Source organism: Periplaneta americana, chromosome 6 (assembly GCF_040183065.1).
Source record: "Periplaneta americana isolate PAMFEO1 chromosome 6, P.americana_PAMFEO1_priV1, whole genome shotgun sequence".
NCBI lineage: Eukaryota > Metazoa > Arthropoda > Insecta > Blattodea > Blattidae > Periplaneta > Periplaneta americana.
Genome location: NC_091122.1, coordinates 92,198,994 through 92,225,720, shown reverse-complemented (window position 1 = coordinate 92,225,720; position 26,727 = coordinate 92,198,994). Strand labels below are relative to the sequence as shown.

Here is a 26,727-nt window from a genome sequence, read left to right as displayed (position 1 = left end):
AAATAGAACCCATTATGCAGTTCATCAGGAAATATCAACTTCAGTGGAAGGGTCATCTCGAATGAATGGATTGCTGCAGAATTCCAAAAGCACTGTTTCATTACCATCCGCATGGCAAAAGATCTCTAGGTCGTCCGAAGAAGAGATAGACTGAAAATTCTAGTTTGAGACCATAAAAGGCCACTCGGCCACAGGAAGATGATGACGACCTATAAATCCTACATATGCCTTCCCAATTGTTGGGTATGGTTCCAAGGGAAGCTATGGGAAATGCTACTGAAGGAAGACGGGCAAATATCAGCACATCTACCATGTGGAATCAATGGCATGCTTCAGGCTGATTACTAGGCATGACTATCTCCAGAAGCATTTACACTGAAGCGACATAATGTAATAATGGCGAAATGACCGGAGACATTTGGACTTACATTAACATTACAGGAAATCAGGAAAATTTTTGTAAGTGATGATAGACTTTATGCAAGGAAAGCAAAGCTATATTGAGCTGTACATGATGCAAGTATAATGGTGTGTCAATATGCTTGCTCAAAATGCATCTTCTTTTGTGCATGATGTCACACCCAAAGCATCTGGCAACTGCCTTACGTTGTATTAAGTGGTGGGATTGAGCAGAAGTGTGTATTTAGGACCTAATGGGGTATGGGAAAGCAAAATAATAAAATATAATAATCGATTTTTACATGTTCATTAATATTACTAGAATTGAAATAAAGAGTATTAACACAAAATTTTAATTCTGCTGGCCTCTGAAATGATAGACAAGCAGTCCTTGTGTTTAATTAGAGAGGAAACTCATTCTGTTCAGAAATTAGTACGATATTCTGCTGTAATCATTCATTTACGACATTTTATTTTATAATTCCAACACATCTTCATTTACATTATACTTTAACAAAATAATATACTGCAAGTTGTAATAATTTATACATAACATGTAGGCCTATTACAAAAAAAAACATTGTTGACACTTCATATTATTGTTCCATATCACTTCTAAAATCACTTCTTCTCATTCATTTTCGTAATACTTATAAAGTTATGTGGAAGTTTCAAGGCTTTATTAATGAGAATACTAATTACTTTATCAACTGCACGCATTGTATTCTTCACCTGACATAATTAGGAACATTAAATCCAGACGTGTGAGATGGGCAGGGCATGTAGCACGTATGGGCGAATCCAGAAATGCATATAGAGTGTTAGTTGGGAGGCCGGAGGGAAAAAGACCTTTAGGGAGGACGAGACGTAAATGGGAAGATAATATTAAAATGGATTTGAGGGAGGTGGGATATGATGATAGAGAATGGATTAATTTTGCTCAGGATAGGGACCAAGAGCGGGCTTATGTGAGGGCGGCAATGAACCTCCGGGTTCCTTAAAAGCCAGTAAGTAAGTAAGTACTAATTACTTTATCGAATAATATGGCAATAATATAATATAATGATTAAAACATTTCAATTTCACTACCTACTTATAATTTCAGCGCATTTGTATTTATATGACACTTTAACAAAATAATATGACAGTAAGTTGTAATAATTCACATTAAGACGTCTTTTACAAAGAACACTGTCCGCACTTTCTGTTATAGTTCCATATCACTTCGAAGTTCACTTCTTATTATTCATTTTTTTAGCACTTATAAAGTTATCAGACGTTTCAAGACTTTATTAATGACAATGTAAAATACCAGGCTTTGATTTCAAAACTTTTCAGTCTAAATAAATATTTATTTCATTGTTCTATATACACTTATAATCACTGATTAACTTTCCAACACAGTAACACACTTTTTAACAGAGTAAAGAAGTTGAAAAGTTAATCAATATTTATTTCAATTAAATTTAATTTAAACAAAATAGACGTCAATTTAGATATTGAGAGTGAAGTTTGAAACCAGTATGATTGCATTTTAAGTTTCACTCCCTCACCCCAACCCTATGAAATTTCAAATGGCATCCCTATATTATGAAACTTAAATTTTGAAAGAGTATTCAATTGTTTATATACATATTCATTTGTTTTCTATCATCGCCTGGCAACTTGGATTGTTATTGTCAGTCAAACCAACTATTACATTAAATGATCAATAAATGAAGAGTGCATTTCCAGAACGTTGTAAGTGCCAATTTGTAAAGTTTACAGTGGGAGCAAAAATATTTTTATACAGTCCATACAACGTTGTAACTTGCACAACCTGAAAGTGCACTACTTTATTACTTGGAGCAGCACTTTCTACATAATCTTTCGTAATATTGTCAAACAGGGCACCTACAACTGATATATGTGAAAAAATAGATTATCCCTGTTTCGGCACTTACAACGTTATGGAAATGCACGCTTCAAATAGTCTTTGTAGTTGTATTCTCCTCAGCTCTTATCAACAGTAACAACAATCCAAGACGACGAAAGAAAACAAAAGATGTGAGAATAAAGTGAGATGTATAGGCTAAACACTTGAATACACTTTCAAATTTAAGTATCATAACATAGGGGTGTCATTTGAAATTTCAAGGGGGTGGAGGTGAAGCCATTCACAGAACATTTATTTATTCCCACTTTAGCATATTCCAAAGGAAACTTTTATCCCCTAATGGACAATAAATACAGAATAACTATCATGCAAATAACGAAATTATCAATAAACTATAACATACCCTAAGACTCACTTTTTACCATTTTTTCTTTATCCTAAACCTGATAATCTGAGAAACGCGATCTATCTGTTGTTACCATTTTAAAAGTCCATCGAAATCCTACAGAAGCACTAGTAATTTTCTATAAAGTAATAAATCTCCATTTACCTTCAATCATCTGCCTGCCAATTGCACGTGGGTAGGAAATTCACACTTTTTCAAGTATTATTACACAACGGTACACTAGAGTACACCATATTCACTTATGCACATCTTCGAATGCAATAAGCGAAATATGCACAGGTCCCAAGTAAATAACCTCCAACAACCACATCAAGACTGAAAATACGGAACAAAATATCCAGTATCTTCAACTATGTAAATCTAAGAAAATATAAACTCTTTCTATTGGATGAAATGTACAATGGTAGGAAGGCATACTAAAATTTAAGGAAAAACTGTTTTTAATTGGTTAAAATTCTGAATATATATAGTTAAAACAACAGAATCAATTTGTATTTATGAGGGAGTGGGCGAGAGACAGAGAGAGAGAGGAGGGAGTTCTTTTGTGCATGCGTATGTGTGTGTGCATGCGTGTGTATATGTGTGATAGAAAAAAAAAAAAAGACTTTTAGATGGGATAATTACCACGACAGATTTATCACTTACAATACAGTGACTATAATTTAAAATTGCAGGTTAACCAAAGAGTAAACAGTAAGGAAAAGTTAATTACCAGAATTGCATAAAAATACCTTTTCCAAAGCCTCCTTAGTACTGTACCATGTTACAAAATATCTGTAGATGCAGTAATTAATGTTTGCGTCATTATAACAGTTATCTTTAAATAACTTGAAGACGATTAGAGATATCTCAAAACAGATTGCACCATTGTTTTTTTTTTTCAGAAAATTTCACATAATTTTGAGTACCTACATGACCCCCTTTTCATCTAAAATTTCAAAGTTGCATCCAAAATGGCGGCTTTTGAGATAGCTGAGGGCTAGAATCCAATGTGTCACTGGTAGAGGATTTGGTCTTACAAATACTGGTAACACCTATAGTAATCGAAAATCAAGCATATGGAAGATATTTACCCATAGTTCCGGACTTTTCATTCACCCTGTATTGTAAAAAGCCAAAGAAGGTTATTTTACGACGCTCTATTAACATCTTAGGTTATTTAGCATCTGAATGAGATGAACGTGATAATGCCGGTGAAATGTGGCAATGTGTCCGGGATCCAGCACCGAAAGTTACCCAGCATTTGCTCATATTGGGTTGAGAGAAAACTCCGTAAAAAAAACCTCAAACAGGTAACTTTCCCCAACAGGGAATCGAACCCGGGCCACCTGGTTTCGTGGCCAGACGCGCTAACCGTTACTCCACAGGTGTGGACCAGCCAAAGAAATTAGAGCTTTATGATAATAGAGATGTTTACAGCCTTTCAGCAAACCCTTCTCCCACATGATGCAATGTGACGGAAAATTTGCTTGTTGCAAAATCGACACAGGAATAAGATTCGTTTAGGACACTGCTATAAATCTCCTTTGCACTTCACAATTGTGTGTGACCATAATACTGTAAAGTCCGAAGATAGGTCATCAAAATGAAAGTAAGGATAGGGATAGGGGGAGGGGGAGGGGAGGGGGATGGGGGAGGGAGGGAGGGAGGGAGAGGAAGAGAGAGAAAGAGAAGGTGAAGGATGAGTTAGTTATTTTATGGAGTAATACAGCAGAGTCCCTATAGATCAATTTCTGTCAGATGCTTTTCCAATTCACTGCGGGCTAAAGCAAGGAGATGCACTATCACCTTTACTTTTTAACTAGAGTATGCCATTAGGAAAGTCCAGGATAACAGAGGGTTTGGAATTGAACGGGTTACATCGGCTGCCTTTCTATGCAGATGACGTGAATATGTTTGGAGAAAATCCACAAACGATTAGGGAAAACACGAAAATTTTACTTGAAGCAAGTAAAGAGATAGGTTTAGAAGTAAATCCCGAAAAGACAAAGTACATGATTATGTCTCGTGACCAGAATATTGTGAGAAATGGAAATATAAAAATTGGAAATTTACCCTTTGATGAGGTGAAAAAAATTAAATATCTTGGAGCAACAATAGCAAATATAAGTGACACTTGGGAGGAAATTAAACGCAGAATACATATGGGAAATGCCTGTTATTATTCGGTTGAGAAACTTTTATCATCCACTGCTCTAAGAAAGCTGAAAGTTAGAATTTAGGCTATAAAACAGTTATATTACCAGTTGTTCTTTATGGTTGTGGAACTTGGACTCTCACTTTGAGAGAAGAACAGAGGTTAAGGGTTTTCGAGAATAAGGTACTTAGGGAAATATTTGGGGCTAAGAGACGTATGGGCGAATCAAGAAATCCATATAGAATGTTAGTTGGTAGGCCGGAGGGAAAAAGACCTTTGGGGAGGCTGAGACGTAGATAGAAGGATAATATTAAAATGGATTTGAGGGAGGTGGGATATGATTGTACAGACTGGATTAATCTTGCTCAGGATAGGGACCGATGGCGGGCTTATGTGAGGGTGGCAATGAATCTCAGGATTCCTTAAAAACCATAAGTAATACACTAAATCCGAAATAAAGAAACAAAAAACACAACACACGTGTTCAAGAACATATATGTACTATATGGGAAGACACACCACTATACTCACATCATGGAGCTGTAAAGGAATTAATGGCTCAAACAGCAAATGCCTTACTGGCATAGCATAAAAAAGAAGTATTAGTAGGCTATAATGTTACTAGTCAGTGATGTATGCAATTGAGGGGGGAAAGGAACTGGCCACCCTACTCCATTATCTGCTGGCTTAGTTGCCTCATGAGTGATGCCTTAGTGGTATCACTTATAAGGTTCAAACCTGTCTTCATACTGTTGACTAAACAACAACAGACCTTATTACAGAAATTAAATAACAATGGAGAAACAGAAAAATAAACACAAATTCTAGCAGTCATAATATTGGTTGTAAGAATTATCCCTACTCCTCCATATGGTTCTAAACATTTTGGAACTCAGCAAGAAAGTAAATAGGCTATATTACAGTTATGCATGAGCCAGTAATTCTCAGAACCTGCTGTAAAAAAAATGCCTAGAGATTACTATAACTTCACCTTGCCTGAAGGACATGCAGAATTCAGATAGTTGTGGTGAAGAAGAAGAAGAAGAAGAAGAAGAAAATAATAATAATAATAATAATAATAATAATAATGAGGATGATGACATCAATGACAATATAAATATAAATATAGTCTAGACACAACAACAGGTGTAAAATTGCACAGAAAGTTGTTTGCATTGCTTGTTGATCCAGATTAGAAGTAGCCTACACGTCATAAAATATCTTACAAAAAGGTTTATTAAAAATTTACTGAAACAGAAGCATTCTTAAGGTAGGCACCCACTTACCGGAATGGTTTCATTTGGCGTGTTGGGATTTTTATGTTTTGCACTATTTTAAATAGAGCATTGCATACTTGGCTGTATCGCCTCTGCTTTCATGACTGGATTCCATCGAGAATTCTGGCCAAAGAATTCTAAACAGATTTCTGCATGGAACATGATGAAAATAAAGAAGACCTCGACAATTAAATCGATCACAAGACCTCCAATTGCGGTAATACTGAAGGTATAAATGAAATGGATGATGCAAAGCTTATTTTGTTAGAAGAGCTTTACAATTTACCAAATTGGGATTATAGCAATGTCATATGCAAAAATAACATATGGATGAAATTGGGAAAATAATTAATCAATTAAGTAGTTCTTCATAGCTAATTTAAGTTGCAGAGCTATTCATTTTATTTCCAGATTCAGTCCAGAACACTACAATGAAATAATGCACTCCAGCAGTAAAAAACAACACTATTTGATGATCAGTTCATGAAGTTTAGTTTCCTATGTACCAATGCTTGCAGAATGTGCCTGGTGAAACCATATGCAGTTACTTTCCCCTTTGTCATTCTGAAGAAAGATGAACACATTTAATTGATTCTGTAGTTAAAGACAAACTCTGCACACACTTTGCAACTAGTATTGTCAGGAGTAGTAATTTATTGTCATGAATACTTGTTCCTGAAATACTGTCTTTGAACATCTGTCCACACAGATAAATTGAAACATCTGCAGGTGCATCTGCACACGCACTTAAAGCCTCTATTGTTACATTTAATTTATTTAACTTTTCATTTCACTTTCTGAAACATCAACCTCAGTATCAACTATTTTGCTTTTCTCTGATGTATTGCTACCACCATCCTAGAAAAATTTGGTAGAAAAATTTTGGTGCTTTATTACGCTACATTATCTAAGAATTCGAAAATCAAAACTTAGAATTAAATTACAGTAAATAGAAAATTCTTAGAGGAAATAGAAAATTTTAAGTATTTGGAAAGAGAAGTGAATAATGATGGTAAGACACAACTTTACATTACTAGAAGAATACAGTATAGTGGTAGAAGTTACCAACAAGTGAAAGTTTATTACGGAATGGAGACATATGTGAAAAGTGTAAGAAAATCATATATAATTAATATTTCAAACCAGTATTCACAAATGCAGCGAAAACTTGGATTATGATAAAAAAGATCAGAGCAGAATTCAAGTGACAGAGATGAAATTCCTTAGAAATATAGTACACAAAACACGAAGAGATAAGAACTAAAAATGAAGATATAAGAAATTTTAGGAATTGCAAAATTGCAGGATATATTTAAGGAAAACAGAATTAGATGGTTTGGGCATGTTATGAGGATGGGTGAAGAGAGATTACCTAAGAAGAAACTGAAAGTAAAATGGAAAAAAACCTGTTGGAAAAACCAGAACAAGATGGAAAGATAAAATAAAGAGGAACATTGAAAAAAGAGGGAAACCATGGCGAGAAGTAGTGGAAGAGAATAATTGGGAAGACCCTGGCAGATGGGGAATGCTGTCTCATACTCGACCCTACAACCAGGGACACGCAACTAGATTAACAATTACACTACACTGATTGCTCTCTGCGAATTAGATTCAAATATTTTTTAAACAATGACGCGTACTTGACTTACATCATTCACCCAAGTGTCCCTATCTGTGGGTGATGTTCTGAAGCTATAGGCCTAGTTCTTTTAACTTATGTAAGTGTTGCCCACACCATGGAAGACGAACTACATAGCACCATGATGATTATTATGATGATGATAATTAATGGAGCAATGTTGGAATGCTGTTAAGTAGGGGAAACAGGTATTCCACGAAAACCTACCACTAAGCACCATATTTGTCCACTAAAAATTCTAGCTGGACCTGCTGGGACTCGAACCTGAGTTACCAGCATGGAAAGCAGACGCTCTCTCCACTCAGCTAATAATGTGGCAAGATTGAAACATAATATCAAATGCTATTGGCGCGATGATCAATAATGCATTCAGTATTGCCAATACTGTTAAGGAAAAAATAATTCATTTCATTCAAATGGAACAACAATGTTAGGAGAAGTATTAATGGAGGAACACTAGGTATCTTATTAATGTGCTTTAATAGTGTATTTTGCAGTTTAAAGTCTATTTATTTTTTTAATTATATTTTTTATTAGTAAGTTTTATTTCTGTATAACTTATGCAGCATTAGCATTGGAAAGAGAAAGTGTAGATGAATTAATCACAGATAGGTTTTAAGGATGCAGGCATATCATATTCCTGTCCTGACTGACTGCCTGCACACTTGAACAAGAACAACAATTTAACAATAAAAATACGATTGCGCTGAGCTGTATCACCGTTTATTTTTGCATGCATTATGTTTACTGCAATATTAAAAAGCTAGATATAATTTCGTATTAAATTAATGTTCTTTCTTTTTATTAAAAAAAAAAGTTTTTTTTTTTAAAACTTAAATTTAACCGCTTCTGCGAACTGCAAAATATTTAACAAGTGGTTTGGGCAAACCTGTGCGAACTCGCTGAATGACACCATTTCTACACACCACAGTCAATGCAATTTATTTATCTAAGAGAAACAAAACGTTTTCAGATGTCAACACGAACATCTTGAAGAAACAAAACCAAAAAAATTACCAAATAACAAGAGGGAGTAAAAACACAATGGGAAGTTGTAAAGTGACACATTCACATCTTCTTGGCCACTGAAATTTTACATGCTAAACTAATCAATCAATCAATCAATCAATCAATCTTCTTAATGTATCCAGCTGTTTGTTGACAACATAAAGTCCACTATAGTCTACTGTAGGCCTAATCTATTGTTGTTTTTAAGAGAAATGAGGGGTATTTTCATCAGTGTTCATTATAGATGCCTGTTGCTAGTAGCCAGAGTTGGGGTGTAGTCAATATATACTGCAGGGCTGTGTCTTCTGCAACTGGTACTGATGATTTTAATTTACTTCTTTTGTGTTTATGGATGGACAGTATAGACGAATGTGTTCCAGATCTTCATCACGATTATTACACCACAGACAAGTAGGATTATCAGGAATGTGAAATCGGTGTAGGTACAATTGTGTGACAATGTGATCTGTTCTAGCTCTTGTTAAAAATGTCTGAACATGTCTGGGCAGTTTTTGTACATTTCCAGGTCATTTGGTTTCTTTTGTACAAACTCTAAAATTTTTCCTGGGTCAGAAGAGAGCCAATTGTTGATCCATAGGTTTATAAAATGAGACTTTACTGAAGCAAAAGCACTGGATAGAGATATCACTTGAAGAGGTCTAGGTTGCAAATATGTTGCCTGTTTTGCAATATTATCGACTTTCTCGTTTCCGGTATACTTGTTGTTTAAGCTAACAAGTAACAAAGAGTACCCACAGAAGCTGCATTAACACCAACGCAGTCCCACTATATTTTTCACTGCTTATGCTAAACTAAAAGTGAGTCACTTAAAACTTATAAGTTGTCATAAACCTATCTCCACGCCAATACAAGTACATACAGAATTCGTGTAAAAAAAACCTGTAATATCAATAAATCACGTATACAAAATCTCACAAAACGTTATAAAGTGCGAGTTTATTGTTAAGGCTGATTCACAATAAACCGGGAACGGAAACGAGAACGAGAACTGAAGTAATGTTAAAATAAATGTATTTAAATGTAAGCATTTAAATATAATTTACTCACATTTAAATAAATCCTAATTATTTTAACAACATTTCTGTCCTTGTTCTAGTTGTCGTTTCCGTTCCCGGTTTATTGTGAACCGGCCTTTAGGCCTAAAAGGTTTTGCCAATAATTCTGTATTGGTTCTATTCCTGATATTCCACTGTTACTGCCACAACTGCTATATTCATTGTCACTACCACTATCACTACCACTTGCTGCTATCATTGTCGTTTGTTCACTGATGTACTAAATGAAATTCCATAGCCCTCATGTTGTTTTTGTTCAATTAAAATTCTCTTCACTGTTGTTGGAGACACCTTAATCGACTCTGCTACATTTGTTGCACTTAAAGTAATTTCTGAACTGCTATGGTACCTTGTCTTTAACCCCTAAATTTCTTTCTTCATTGTAATTGTACATATTGATAATGAACTCTGCCTTTCCTTGATTCAACCCTGCACATGACCATAAAAGCACCCTTGCTAGCTTTATCTTTTCTCACAAGTGCCAAATAGAATTGCAATACATATCAGCAGTGCCATTAATGACAGCAGTTCTATCAGGTATAATAGTTCGTAATAAAAACCGATATTAAACTATCAAGCCTCGACTATAATCTAACAACATAATACAGCATTCAGTGGCTTTAACATGCAATAGTTATAGCCTATATTTTAATGTGTGTAAAACTACTCTGGCGCACACCCCAATAAAATGGATTAAAGAGGAAGAGGAACAACAACAATAATAATAATGATGATAATAATAATAATAATAATAATAATAATAATAAATCTCACTAGATCATATTATTATTATTATTATTATTATTATTATTATTATTATTGTTACTAGGATTGTAACAATAACAATAGATCGTGTTCGGGTAATTAGGCTATTACTATAAATCTGACAGTGAAAGATACAGCTGAAATGGCAAATATCAATATGTTACAATTTCATTTTTAAAGTACCGGTAGGTTATTTGTGTGATGCTACAAAAGCTTCTGAAATACGCCGTCACTCAAAAATACATGTTTGTTTACAAATACAATTCGTAAAATTACAGAAGATGCTTGTGTAAATAGCGCAATTTCATGAGCTAAACTGTTTTAACAAGCTTGAAAAATAATATAGGGGTTTGTTCTGATAGATAGATAAAGTACTTCCAATGCCGGGGTCATTAACCTTTAGGGTCCTCATTTTTGTGAATATAAATAAAATGAACTGTCTTATCCGGTCATTAATCTTTAGGGGCCTCACTTTTTTTTAATATAAATAAAATAAACTGTCTATCCTGGATCATTAACAAAATAAACTGTCACTTTTGGGAATATAAACAAAATAAACTGTACATTACGCAGAAACAACACATACAAATAGCATAAAAAATCTATATGATAGTTTCTCGTTACTTTATTACAAGATCAATTCATCTTACATTTTATATGTTAAAAAATCGTAATTTTATTTAGATTCTATACATGGGACATTAATATCTCCGCAAATATGATCCTACTACAAATGAAATTTTACGCCTGAATTTAAATACAAGTCTATATAGTAACTAAACTATCATTTACTTGGTACTGAAAATGACAGTAAAATTAACTACAATGGCAAAAAAAATAGAAATAAATAATTCATTCTGAGACCAAGCAATAAATAACTAGGCCTAACTTAATTATGTCGAATATTCATATTTAAAAATTCTTTGCCGCTTGTGTCTGTCTACTATACCAGTATATTTCAGCAATAAAGTTCATACTACAGTGTCCCATCCTTCACGTAATATTTGTGTCTCTTTTAATAGTACGTACCTAAGTTGAGCACTAGGGATGTGTTTTCGTACAAATTTGAAGAGGGATTCTTTCACAAGATCTTCTTGTTCTGCTATTGTTGGTCGACTCATTCTCTGACGTCCAACTGCACACAAATAACCAAACAAACACACTATATTTGACAGGTCTCCAAACTTGAATTAACATTTAGAACTGAAAGCTACTCAAACATAAAATACATTTGTATGAAATCATGACAAACACTGACCGCGCCCGCGAATAAATAATCTCAATAATTCTCAATTTCGATAACAATAGTCACTCTTAACTCTAAAACTTACCAAGTGGGGTTATATCTGCAGACTAGAATAAATTCAAATTAAATCTCCAGCTATTATACTAGAATTAAAGCTGCAGTAGGAGGTACAGACAGATTTTGCGTTATTAAGGGAAGATTATACACTGTGCAAAACAATGAAGAATTTGTTTCTCTTTCAAAACACACGGAATAGCTAGAAATTTACCGATAAATTGTAAACAACTCGGAACTGCAGTTGACAGTCGATGAGTGCGACATCTATAAGCAATGTGCGAAGTTAAGACTCCCATAAACAGGATCAATCAATAACAACACATTCCATGGAATACGTGTTTGTAGAAATTTACGCCTCTGTCACCCTTTTTTTAGATATTTTAGAACCTAACACTATTTACAGATAATTTCTGTCTCCAGTATCTTTTGTATTGCTACGCCAATCATTTGGATGAGAAATGACTATTTGCACAACCCTGGGCAAGTTGAGCGACCGGCGTAGTAGGCCTACAGTACAGTGAGTACATCAGGAAGTGAAGTGAAGATTGAATGATGATGTAGTCCAATTAGCCAACCATTTCATATTAAAGCAATTTTATGTTCATTCCCCTCATCCCAAGGCTGCAGATAGCAGTTAAAAACTGAAATGTGAAAAAGCGTTATGGAATAGCTAGCCGAAATTAAAGCACGTCGCATAAACTTAAGCAGTTATCCCTTGGGGAGGACAACGACCTAGGCTCTATATACCGACGGTCAGTCCTTTTTCTCCTAACATTAACATACACGTTAACAAATATAATATACTATTTGAATTCAGATTTGAAACGTGCCTTGATAAACGTTTAGATTCTATAAAGAAAATGTGAAATAGGCCTACTGTATTACGATAGTGCAAAACCTGATGATAATTACCGGTACGGTATTGTTTTAGCTTAGGGTTAACGTGTTTTGAAAAAAAAAAATTCTATTATGCCATCTTGTTTACATCACTTTTTTCCTTGTACAGAGGAGGGATGCGAAGGCTTGCACTGCAGCTTGAGGCTTATTGTGCTTACCACTCCTATTCTGTGAATGACTGGGTAGTTGAATGGCCGTGCTCTTGTACAAGTACAGCACGCCTCACCATGAACTTAACCCAGGCTATTATATGGATGATGATAAGTGAATTAATGATGGCAAAATGAGTCCGAGGTCCAACGCCGAAAGTTAGGGCCTACATCTCTTTCTCTTGCAGTAGGCCTATTATTCTTGTACCAGTATTCAATTTTACACTATAGGTACTGGTATCATAAGTTATCGAGTCTTTCTCTACAGCTGATTGTTGTATTAACCCTTTGGGGCTAGCACAACCTATGACAAACATTTTTGTACTATTTGCTTTAGATTTAGAATATAGAGTTCCTACCAGTGGCGGCTCGTGGGTATTGAATTCAGGGGGGCTGCATACAAAAATAAAAAAGCAACTTACCTTATTTAAAGATTAGTTCCATGCGCCTTGTCTTGTAGGTTGCAAACTTTTTAATCATCATCTTATTAAAATCCGATATTTCGTTTAACATAGTCTTTACAATGGAAAACATAGCTAATGCGGTCAGTCTCTCTTCTCTCATCGTATTTCTGAGATAGGATTTTACTCTTTTCAAACACGAAAAGCAACTTTCTGGTTCGGAAGTTGCATTGGTATGGTGACAGCTATGAGTAGTAGTTCTACAACTTCTGAAAATGAGGCCTGCAAGTTCTCAGAAGAAACTGCACGAGCTTTATTGCGTCACTGATATTTCTGAATTCTTGTCTCTGATACAACACAGTGAGTTCCGTTTTTAGTTTGTCTTTATCGAACATTTCTCCTGAATTGTTAAGGTACTGAACTGAATAGACTGTAAATATTGTACAGAATTAAACATTGTCGCACTTGTTATACTCACAACATTAAAGAAAATGTATTTAAAACTGCGCGCTACTCTCAAACTGCTGCAAATTTTGCAGCGCCTGGGCCCTATTTCATAAAGGTAATAATTTAATACCATTACTAAAATGGTAATAGCATTAAGTAATATTATTACTGTTCTGTTTCATAAAAGTAATAGTTAATAATATTATTTATTACTGTAAACGCTCATAATATTACTAAAATAAATAATAAAATTACTAAAGTGTTTCATAAAGCAGCAAAGATAATTAAATTTATTAATAATATGAACGTTTGTTCCATGACTGTATTTTAAGTAATAGTTTAATAATTTGTAAAAATTAAATGCCAATGTAGGGTTAGATTTTGAAGATAAAACCGTGAAAACATTTGAAATAGATAATTCTGACTCAAATAGTGATGAAGAGGGAGTGTTTGTCAGATGTCCAAGAAATTTTAGACAACGAATATCCTACAACCATGCAAGAAAGTTACGAATATAATGAATAATGAAAGGTTTCGCTTAAATTTTGAAACATTTGGATATGTCCTTCAAAGAATTGATAACTTGTTAGAACATCCCACAGAAAGGAATAAATCGTTAACTTCTCAGAAACAGCTACAAATTGCTCTGCATTGGTTGGGTAGTGGTGGACAATATCATTGTGTATCAGACATGCATGGAATTAAATTAAAACAGACTAAAATACAATTGCAGACAAAGAAAAATATTACGTACTTAACACAGTTCTGGTTCTCATGTTTGGCCATGTTGCGTTACGTACATAAATATAATCTTTATCACTCGTTACCAAGCCAATTGATACAGCAAAATCCCGCAATTCCATCCAAGCTTCTTTCTTAGAGTTTTTTTTTTGTTACTGTTGGTGAAAACCCTCAAATAGTTGACCTTTCAATTCGTGAACTTTTCGCAAAAAAAAAAAAAAAAAAAAAAAATTCTGTTTCTTCAAGTTATTTTCACGTCTTTTCCCCATTTTAAAAAGCATCAGAGACAAAATGAATGACTGACCAAGTCCCTCTCCATTCTTACAAATTGTCATAGACGCCAATGTAGATGGACCATACTGAAATTGAAAGCTATCTTATCTAATTGAAAAAGAGGAACAATTGGAAAGGGTCAAACCTAAATTAAATTACAGTATAGAACTGTTAGAAAGTAATTACTATATATTTTTCATTTTTTTTATGTTATTTGAATGAATGAACTTAACGTTTTTCCCCTCCTTTCTTGTCATTTTTAAAATTATAATAATTGTTCAGAAATATATGTCTATGGGACATTTACATCACAAAATACAGTAATATTAACTTTTGCTGTACCTATTGAAATGTTTTTTCAATGTATACTTGTGACAACCTGAATCTACATAGGTACTCTTGACTAATTAACATTGTGAAGATCTTGGTGAGCCAAGATCTTGTGCAGACATATATCAACAAGTGGATGTATTACAAAACATATGGACTACTTTAACCATCCCTATTGATAAACTAAAATTTACTTACGAGATTTATAGGTACCGTATCTACAATTCCACATCACAATCTCTAATAATTAGAACATATTTATATTTTGTATAGTCAGGTAAATTCTTGAAAATACTACTTACAACATAATCAGCAATAAAAGCCCATTAAGACAATTTCAATATTTTTATTAATTTCGTCATAACATTAATCTTCTACAACATCCACACATTCAAACTCAAATACGATATTTTCTAGGAACGACTTCACCGCATTTGCATTTGTATTTATTTACTCTTGCACCAATATTTTTTTTAGCTTTTTTATGTAAATAGGCCTACTTGCGCAGTATTCCGAACTATAACGGAACTTGAAATATCTTGCATAAGACGCTTTATAGGGTCCACTAACCCTGTCGTTAACACTGTCCGTAAGGCTGCTCCAATATTATCATCAAAAGTTTTCACTGCTTAATATTTTCATACGGTACTTCTTTAGACAACGAGGTGCAAGTTTTACATACACACACACACGCTTCTGTCACTGATACACTGTTTTTGGAGTTGCAAACTTTACAACAGCAGAGACGTGAACAATTAGGAATGATAAATATCTGTTCACAATATTTTAGATTTATCAAATTGTTTCTTTTACTCGTAAATCAACTGAATCAAATAACAAACAATAACTTCGAGTTGCAATGATTTACAATCTTATCTGAAATAAATGTCTCCCAAACTTTTACACATAGTACGATTTACTCTGTTGTTGCTATTAAACATAGCACTTCAAAACTTATTTCATTCAACAACTGTTAACAGAGAGGATAATATAAATAGCTGTAGAGTGCAGACCAACTAGGTTATGTTTGTCAGCCTTAACCTCAAATCACCTGGCTGCAAACGATACAAGCACACTATAACCACCGTTTACCATGCATGACCATTCGCAACCAAAGTCTGATAGAATGCGCTCATTAAGAAATTAATAATATTACTGTACGTATTTTATGACTCGTGCAAAACGTTTATGAAACAGAATTTAGTCGGTTAATAAAATTATTTTCATGACTGTAATGCTATTACTTAATATTATTACTGTGTTTATGAAACAGGCCCCTGGAAACTCTGGATTCACGGCGAGGGGCAGCAGGGGGAGGGGTAAAAGTAACGCGCAAAGCATCCGAGACGAGACTGGCAGGTCCAGGGGAGGAAGTGGCTTCACCAATCCGTCCTTGTCCCTGGTTTCTCTCTGGAAGCACCAGGGGAGGAAGTGACTTCACTAACGATTGCGTGCATGTCAATGAGAGCGAAATAAAAAAAAACAAATTCGAGCCGCTAAATAGAGACTGTATAATAAATGTATTTCACAACATAAAACGAGACATGAGCCACAAATGTCTCGGGGTGCTGCAGCTCCGCAGCCCCCCTTCGAAAGCCGCCCCTGGTTCCTACAAATCAGCTTTCCCATTTCGAACGCGTGTAACTTAGGTTTAGTGAAACTCAGATACTTAAAATTCATACAGATAGAAAGAGAAACTCAGAAATTTTTGTTCTGGTACCTACATCAATGCGTTAAAATTGCTACGTAATAATAGGCCTATTTGTTCACTGTTGACACTAAATGGCTGCTGTGGAGAACAGAAAAGCATATTCTCGCAGAAAGAAAGTCGCAGCACTTTGTCCTCTGGTTGTAGGGCCTGCAACAACTTTAGAATCTTCCACACAGTCAACTTCGATATTTGTAGTTCCCTACTGGCTTTGATGGTAGGTTTTCGCGGACTACATGAGAAACTTTAACGAACACTCTCAACTGTTTCCTCATTTACTGACAGGCATCTGGTTGATTTCCTCTAACACATGCATCCCCTTCCCTTAAAATTAAGGTGACCATTCGCTCCAATTTTCTGGGAGTCTCGAATTTAGACCCTCTGTCCCGGATTTTTCTGAAGGCATTTTGGGATACCAATTTGTCCCGAATTTTGCCAAGATGTTATTATTTATCCCCATTTAGATTTTTCTACATTCAAAGTAAAGCTTTTAAGGGATATGAACACAGTTGGAAATATAGTCAGTTGTCACTATTGGCATTAGTAGTATATCACATTCACTTCAAAATTAAATTAAATGTGAGTGGTAGCCAATAAGAGAAGCTGGCAGTGCAGTAATCCAATGTGCTGTGATTCGGCTGGGAGAGATGTTATGAGGCATGTGATTGGCCAAGTGATTAAAAGTTTTCATTCCATGTCTGATGCTACATGATCCATATGACCCATATGAAAAGTATTCTCCTCACCAGCCACCGTTCTAAGAAAACATCTACTGGTAGAATCAAGAATTTAACTAACAAAGCAGAGAAGCCAGCAAGAAAAAATTCTCTACAATCTCAAGATAGCTGGAGGACGCAATTGGAAACTGGAAAACACGCAATTGACGAAGCTTCAGCACACCTTAAAAAGAGCGAAATACATCCCTCTCTGTAAAGAATAAAAGTCTATATAAAAGCATCACTCATCTCCCAGAGGCAAAGGACAGCCAGTCTTTGGTTTGATGCTGAGAATTACAAACAGATCAAACTCTTGCACAGAGCGTGAACAGACATATCTGAGGCAAATTTAATTCTCTATGCAGAGAAAAGGAAAGTATATAGAAAATTGTTAAAGAGCGAGGAAATTAACTTAATAGAATTGCAAGGAAAGACCAAGATCAAGAGGCACTAACAGAGAACAGAGTCCTTTTTTGCCCTTAGAAGAAAGTTAACCAGTTCTTTCACAAAGATTCCAATGGAATCTTGGGGAAAAAATTCTTTCTCCTTAACAGAAGTAACCTAATCACCACGAAAGTCACACAACACACAAATGATAAGCATGGCGGAAGTAAGAGTATGTTTACACTGCAGCTTCACTGCTCGCATATAGCTGGGATGTCTGCCATAGAACATTTAGCTTGCAGCTGTTCACATCACTGTAGTTTAGTATAGTGGAGACTTTCACAATGATCTCGTCATCTGATGACAGAGATAGCAATTTATTATTGATTCATAACAGTGCCATAAAGGAATTCCTTATTCCTGTGTCCATTTTGCAATAGGCGACAAAATTGTTTATCATTAATAATAATTTAGAGTTTTGGAAAACGTATTAATGTCTTTCACGTGTTAAATTTTGTTACCTTGTTAACATGTTTCGGCCTGCTATTGGCCATCTTCAGAACTGGTTGTTGCTGGTCTTGGCGCCTTTTGTTTTGTTTCCTGTGAGTATGTGAAACAAAACAAAAGGCGCCAAGACCAACAACAACCAGTTCTGAAGATGGCCAATAGCAGGCCGAAACATGTAACAAGGTAACATAAAATTTAAGATGTGAAAGACACTAATACGTTTCCCGAAGTGATATAGTGTTAAAAGTTATGTAATCAAGATGTATATTTAGAGTTGCTCTGATGAAGAGAATAATGATTCCCCTGTGATGATGTAGGTCCACTAGTCTGTGTACAATGTTAGTAAGAAAGGACCAATGACCCATAGCCAACAACATTTGCTCTTTCTATAAGAAGTTTTTGGACTTCAATCCTAAAAACCATTTTACTGAGAGGGTTCATGCATCTCACGCGTGGAGAAGGAAAATGAAAAAGGCAACATCATGATGTTTGTCCAATAATTGCAATCTTTTTTCTTTACTCATCCGCAATTTCTCCCTTCCAATTGCTACAAGTTGGTTGTCTATCGAATCTGTAGGTCATACACTTTTCCTGTATCCTAAACTATCAGCTGCTCTTGAAGATGACGGTGTGACATCATAATAATTTACAGTCCTAAAATTGGTCATAAAATGTCTTCACTTATACATAGGTTGGATAAAAAGTTATGGTAACACTGCTGTCACATAACGATGGTGCGTTCGAGAGCTGCGAGCTGTATGGACATGAACAAGGACTGTTAGATGAGTTAGTGCAGCCAGCGGCGACAGTACTCTGTTAATCTACTGCAGTGTGTAGAACGTTGACTTTCATAGGGACAGTGCGAGCGCCCTAAGATCATGTTTACAAAACTAGAGCAACGTTCCTGGATCAAAATTGATGTGGCACGAGGTCGTAGTGCACAAGAATGTTTTCTGGGATTGCGTGAAGCACCACCACCTTCGTCCAGCGCTCAGGAGAAAAGGACGACACTTGATGGTACAGAACCCCATCATTCTTCATGACAATACAAGGAGTCACACTGCTATTGCTGTCAAGGACCTCTTGCGCCGCTGCCAATGGAAGATTCTGGAACAGCCACCGTAGTCACCCGATATGAGTCCATGTGATTATGATCTCTTCGCCAAAGTGAAAGATCCACTGTGAGGGACCCGGTACAATACCAGAGATGAACTTATCCGTACTATAGGGTGGTCAATACGGAACATCAACAAACATGGATGCGCTGATGGTGTACGATGCCTTCCAAACATTTGACAAAAGGTGATAAGTAAGGGGGTGACTATATTGAAGGTGCGTAAATGTTGTACCCCTGTGAATAAAGCCATGTCAGAATTATCGAACTGTTGCCATTACTTTTTTATCCAACCTTAGTATGATAGGTCACAGAAAGGTTATAAAAATAATTGAAATGAATTTCATAGAGGCGGAATTGAAACTACTTACACAATGCCCTCATTGACAGTTTCAATCAGATGTCTTATGAGCATAGCAATATTTGGATTTCATGTTCTTGTTAAAACTTCAAGTACATTTCTTAAGATCAGTTTTATTAAAGTACGATTTATATGGGAAGTCACAATGTAAAATGTATGGTGTAGTGCTAGCACATCATGTGGCCAATGTATGATCTTTCAGTGTGGACACAGTTTGCAGGTATATTATTGTATTCTAAATAACAATAACTTATTGATATAATACTTTTAATGCATGAAATGACGAGCATAAGGCTTCAGGTATCATGTACTATTAATCAAATGCATAAAAAAAAAACAGAGCAGCATTAAAATTTGTACTGTTGTTCACCATACCTATGAAAGAAAGATTGAAATAGAAGTAGGCCTATGTCTTTCTCCAGTGAATATTCAAATATAAATGTTAAATATTATGTTTTATTTAACGACGCTTGCAACTGCAGAGGTTATATCAGCATCGCCAGATGTGCCGGAATTTTGTCCCGCAGGAGTTCTTTTACATGCCAGTACATCTACTGACATGAGTCTGTCGCATTTAAGCACACTTAAATGCCATCGACCTGGGCTGGGATCGAACCCACAACCTTGGGCATAGAAGGCCAGCACTATACCAACTTGCCAACCAGGTCGACTATTCAAATAGAGCCTTGCCAAATATTAATAGGAGCAAAAATAACAAGAATATTACTATGATATCCTGTGTGTTAAAAGCACATGAAAAGTGAAGTCCATTCGATAAAAAAGCCATTATCATAAAAAATGTCAAATAGAACCTTATCTTTTTCTGCCACAACATGGGAAATGAGTAGTAGTGTCCTGCAATGTTCGATCATGAGAGAGGCAATGAAGACATTACAAACTTCGTGTTATCTCATACGAATCACAAGATTTGTGCTAAAATCCCTAAGACATGAAGGGATGGGAGTAGAGGACAGCAAATACTTTTATAATAAGGTGGAACAAACACGATAGGCCTCCTTCTGGAATTTATTATCGATTCATAGCAATGGCAAATATCGAATTTTGCCATACTCGACAAACTTGAACCAAACATAGCACCTGTAATGCACGATGCTAATGAGTAGTGTGGTAAATAATGAGTGGAGAAAGACTCCTTGAAAGAGCAGCCAATCACAGCACAAGTTTCACGATGCCTGGAGATGAAACAGGCTCGAAAACCAAACAGGTTTGTGATCATTGCTATGGCGAGGATACCAGCGAGCAGCAGGTTAGCAGCACTGCTGCAAGATAAATGCACCAATAAAGATCACTAGGTTTGTTTCATCATTGCCAGACATCTATGTGCACAGCTTAGCGATGTGACAGCAGTGACACTGCAGTGTGAAAGTCTCTAAGAGCACCCATCTTCAAGGTGAAAGACAAGACAGCAACTGGACTGGATGGAATTTGTAATTAAAATCTCAAGAAGCATTTCAGTTTACTCACTTCTGGACTGATCTATGCAACACATGTAATCGATTTTAATATGTATTGTATGATATTTCTGTGTTTTTATGTTCCTGTACACATGTACTGCAATGGGTTATTTTTATCGTGATTCTGTTTATTTATATTGCGAATTGATATTTCTCATGTAAATTTATATAAAAAGTTCACCATTCATTTACTATCCCACCTTGTGAGGTGTTCCGATTTTGGGACTTGAAAATCTGTCACTTTTTCGATATCAAGAATGTTCAAAACGAGCAACACTGTTAAAATTTCCAAAATAGGTATTTTTCAACATCACAATACTATCACTTCGTTGTGTATGTATAATAATTTTTTTTGTGCCCAATGCCATCCTGCCTTGATTTCATGTCATTCTCTGTTTTCGAGTTAAAAGTTTAAATGTGCAAAGCATTCACTACCATCTGTGTGTAACGATTTCTCTTGAACTATTTGGCAGATTTTTTCTCCTCCCATATTAGTATGTACCGGTATGTGCCAATTTGACTGGGAATGTTGCATATGAAGTATAGTTTTTATTAGACAATTAAGGAGTATTTATTAAAAAAAACACAAAAGTATGATTTGCTGAATGCTTTTCTTTATTTCTTTATTACTTAAAATAAAGTGGTAAATTAAATAGTACAGACATGACATTATGTCCCCAAATTCCTTCATGTAAAAAAATATTTAGGATAAACGTTCTTAATAATAGAGTTTTTAGGCTTTCATGGTATCTATGATCAGGATTAGACTTTTGGATATTCCACTGTGTCCTGAAACTTGGCACAGGACATTTCCCATCTTTCGGAACTACATACAGGTTTCTTCAATAGGGCAAAAGTTAACACCAGTGCGGTCCAAGACATGGATGTTTGTTGAAAAGTGTCATCACACTTTATGGAAGTGACAAAAACTAGTTGCTAAAGTGCATTACATTACAATTTAATTAACTAAACATGAAAGTTTAATAAAAAGACTTCTGTAAAACGAGCCAGGGCGAGTGCTTGCTGTTTCCGACAGGTGGCAGCAAGTACTAGGTGCGAAGGTCAACAGGTGAACAGCAGGTGGCAGCCATCTTCTCGTCCACTTGCTTCCGAGGCGTGCTACAGGCTGGACGTGACACATGTGTGTGAGCTGTGACGATCATTGTTTAGCGGCATAGGCGAGCAGCAGAAGCAGAGTTGTGTTAAATTAAACAAGGTGAACTCAAAAGATGTCTAACACTTAGATGGACTGGTCTAGAAGGCTCAAGGAGAATTGGCATCACACTCCAGTTAGACACAGAGCACAATGAAGAAATGGTGGAATAACACCACGAAAAGAATGTGTATCCTCATAAAAACTATACTGGTGTCATCTTAGTCTATGATTTACTTTATAAGATCAAAGATACCAAAAGCTGGCAATCTGTTTGCCAGACTAATGCTGAGAGATAGCAGGAGTATCAGTCCCTCAGATTTGACTCTTTCTGTAGTCACTTTTCTAAACCTTAGGATCTGCAGTTGTGTTAGCAAATGCTTGCTTTTGGAGATGCATTAATTCATAAATCTGGATAACATTCTTGCCATCTCATGGCACTGCAGTCCAGTGGTGCTTTTGTGTTACAAGAGAATTATTTATTTACGGAAATGAAGAGAATCATACCTGAATTTAAGAGCATTTGCTCAAAATGTCCTCCATTATATTCCATGCAGATGTTATAGAGATGTATTAAGTCCTGATATACTATACAACACACTAATTTCCACACAAAATCTCGCAGTCCAGTGAGAATACTGGCGAGTTTCAAGATCAGTCCAGGACACAATGTGGAGTTTTCTTACCAGTTGTTACATCATGCTTGCACTTAGCTGTATGAAATCTATCGACTAAATACGCCATTTTTAAATAAGATTAGATACACAGTACAGAAACATATTTTACTCATTGAAACATATCTACTGAAGAAGTCATAATTTGTTTCAACAAGTTTTGGTGGTGCTTTCAGGAGACTACATAACAATCGAAACAATGTGTTCCTAAAAGATCTAAAAGAATAAATAAATTTTAGATGTTACCAGTATTCAAATTATTATTATTATTATTATTATTATTATTATTTCTTTGATGTTTATGGCCATCATAGAATCTCTTGAGTGACAGAGCTGCTTCCAAAACATATGGACCCAAGACCATACATTTGGGAGTAAGGTGAGAGAGAGATCTACTTAGTGAGGAAGAATGTTAACATAACCCGACCAGAATGTTATTACCCATAGCAGAAATCGGAACACATCGTCACCCCAACAACCCGCAGCTTCCTACTGATGAAAGATGACGCAGTATATACAAACAGTAGCACCGTCAAGGCCAGGTGTAATAACATTGTGGTTGGGTTATAGATGAAGATCAGGTGGTGAGTTTGTTTTGTTTCAGTTTCAGAAACAAGTACATCAAGTAAACAATAGAAACTTCACACTTTCTGCATGCTCAGGATTAGCAGCAGCAATAAATATACAGTAGAACCCCGATTATTCGTCATCCTATTAACAGATCTACGGATTATCTGACTATCTTCCTGACACTTTTCTTCTTCTGCTGCAGAAAAATATGAACTATTGTATATTACGTTAGTACTGTATTATTTTTTCTAGAGAGGGTTATTACAATCCCTTATCATTACACTACAAGTGGTAGGAATGCTGCCACTGTCAGCAATAGAAACAGCTAGGCCTATTTAGTGTTAGTATTTATTTATTTATTTATTTATTTAACCTGGTAGAGATAAGGCCGTCAGGCCTTCTCTGCCTCTCTACCAGGTGAGGGGGAGGGGTGTTTTTTACAACTTGTAAAATAGTCACAACCTGCTTTCAAAGAACTGACCCCAAGAACTTCCACACAATTACAAACCCATGCACCATTCAGTACTGTCGTACTGTTTGAGTTTCCATACTGTATAACTACTATTATAAAACGTCTTCCACAGGTCTCAAAAGAAAATATATTGTGCTAAGCATAAGAACAGTGCAAATACTGGAGCAGTGTGAGAAAGGAGAAACTGTGGCTCCTCTCGCAACACAAAAGGAAATTGGCGTTACAACTGTGCGTGATTTAATAAAAAAAAGGACAAGGATAAAGTGTTACTTAATAGTACCAGTGGCAGTTCGTGAACTTGTGGATTGGGAGAGCTGCAGTAGATTTCGGTACATACAAATTTCACTTCTTGGTACCATTACTAATAAGTATAGGAGAAAAATAAATGCACTACATATCGAAAAACCAAAACTTCCTGACTTAGTTGGGAGATGTTTTTTTTTTTTAGTAGGTTATTTTACGACGCTTTATCAACATCTAGGTTATTTAGCGTCTGAATAAGATGAAGGTGATAATGCCAGTGAAATGAGTCCGGGGTGCAACACCGAAAGTTAACCAGCATTTGCTCATGTTGGGTTGAGGGAAAACCCCGGAAAAAACCTCAACCAGGTAACTTGCCCCGACCGGGAATCGAACCCGGGCCACCTGGTTTCACGGCTAGACGTGCTAACCGTTACTCCACAGGCGTGGACCGGGGGGGGGGGGAGATGTCTGTGGAACCATATGCTAATCCCTAAGAAAAACTAATACCATCGATTTCAGTCTGAATTTCAGATCGGCAGACACTCAACTTACAATCTACCAGTTCATTCTGAATTGTCTTAGAATAACCTTTAAACAGTGGCATGTTCCAAATGATTTTTGAGAGGCTCGTTTAGATTACTCACGAACTGTAGCAACCCACGAAACACATCAGGGTTCTTCGAATCGTTTTTTCATCATGTCTCCTAAGAGGAAGTTCATATTGGCCACAAAATTTGATACAATCAGTATTTTTTTTAAATAATTTCACGATTTTTTCTCACTTCTTGATTATGCTTGAGAATGTTTGTTCTGTTCGTTTCACTTAATTGCACAGCAGTATGAGTTGCGTAACATAGCCAATGAAACAACATTTTTCAGGTGAGACTGCGAAGATTCGTGCATTTTGCTTTTTAGGGGCAAATGTCCTAAATCTGTCACACCACTCCTAGTCCATGCAGCATCGCCACCGAAGAGGAGGCAAGGAAAACAAAGTACAGATTTTTTTTTGTTCACATCCACTTAACCACAAATGCTTAGCGTAAATTTCATTGTTATACTTCCTCACATATATGCACTATTTCGGCTGGATGAAGCTTAAGTAAGATTTAAGTCGGGTAACGGACGACCCTTTAATTTCACTTCATTACATCAATATTCTCTGCAAGCGAAAGTTGAGAAAAATAAAATTAATATTCTGTAATTCACACACACTCATGCTTGCAAATTTGCACTGGTTAAGTTACGGTATTAAGACGTCACACCAAAGCAACGCTCAGATAATATACTGATGGTCAACAATTTTCTAAAACTGGAAAAGAAGTCTCTTTCGTATTTTACGTGCTATATCAAAAGGATTCTAGTCGTACAATCATTCTGAGTTAAGGCAAATATTAGGTTCTGCTGGGGGCTGGATATATACGTAATAATAAGGCAAAAGAGAATATTAATTTCGTTATATTAGCTCGATAAGATTCTACAACAATAAGTATGTGAAAAGAAAATAAAAATTTTATCATTAAGTTTCAAGGGAATAGACAATCCATTTGACGCAGCATTACAATAGCGGTGTGGGAGGCGAGGAAAGATCCCCTGTGGCCTGGCTCTGCAAGCCACTGCAGCGAGATAGTGGCAGTTTCCCTCTGCTTCCCTTCACCTCTCTACCCCCTGACCATGCAAGACACACTCTCTATGAGCTGACCACCCTGCAGATCCCAGGACGACTTTGAATGCAGTGTCAATTCCAATACAGTCGACGCGCAAAAAGATTATGTATAAGATAATAGTACATATTCCCGGCCAGATGAAATATAAAGCAATTTATCAATAAAAGCTGTAACAATTCCTCTAAAAATTAAAATAAATATTATTTTTATTTTCCTGTCAAAGCAGGGAGTGCTGCAGCTCTTATGGATGAGCAGCCTCTGATTAGTACTATACTTCATTGTGTTTATTAGTTACAACCAGCATAATATTGTCTAGTGTAGTGTTTAGTATGAAGACATCAGTGGTTGCAGTACAGTAGAACCTTTAAATTACGAAACTTGAAGTATTATGCATTTAATTTATGAAAATCTTTTATGGTACGGATTATCCGATTTTTTGATTAACCGTTCAGCCAAGCCCTTTCATTACCACAGATAATAAAGGTTCCACTGTATACTTGTTTTCTTAGGAGTTTTCTTCTGAAGAGTTCACAAAAATGAATTAGAATAAAGCATGTAAGAC

The 26,727-nt window shown here is 35.7% G+C and overlaps 1 protein-coding gene across 2 annotated transcripts in view; it reads right to left on the bottom strand.

The window, feature by feature from the left end:
- Positions 1-12,154, bottom strand: part of LOC138701499 (CUE domain-containing protein 2) — a 58,752-nt gene extending 46,598 nt beyond the window's left edge. Inside the window, exons 1-2 of one of the 2 annotated variants that reach the window (XM_069828449.1) lie at positions 11,915-12,154; positions 11,613-11,718 (exon numbers count right to left, since the gene is read on the bottom strand). In XM_069828449.1, coding sequence (XP_069684550.1) covers positions 11,613-11,704 — 92 coding nt within the window. In that variant the 5' untranslated portion in view covers positions 11,705-11,718; positions 11,915-12,154. The remainder of the gene's footprint in view (positions 1-11,612; positions 11,719-11,914) is intronic. The other variant, XM_069828450.1, reaches the window with a different exon arrangement.
- Between the last annotated feature and the right edge of the window lie 14,573 nt (positions 12,155-26,727).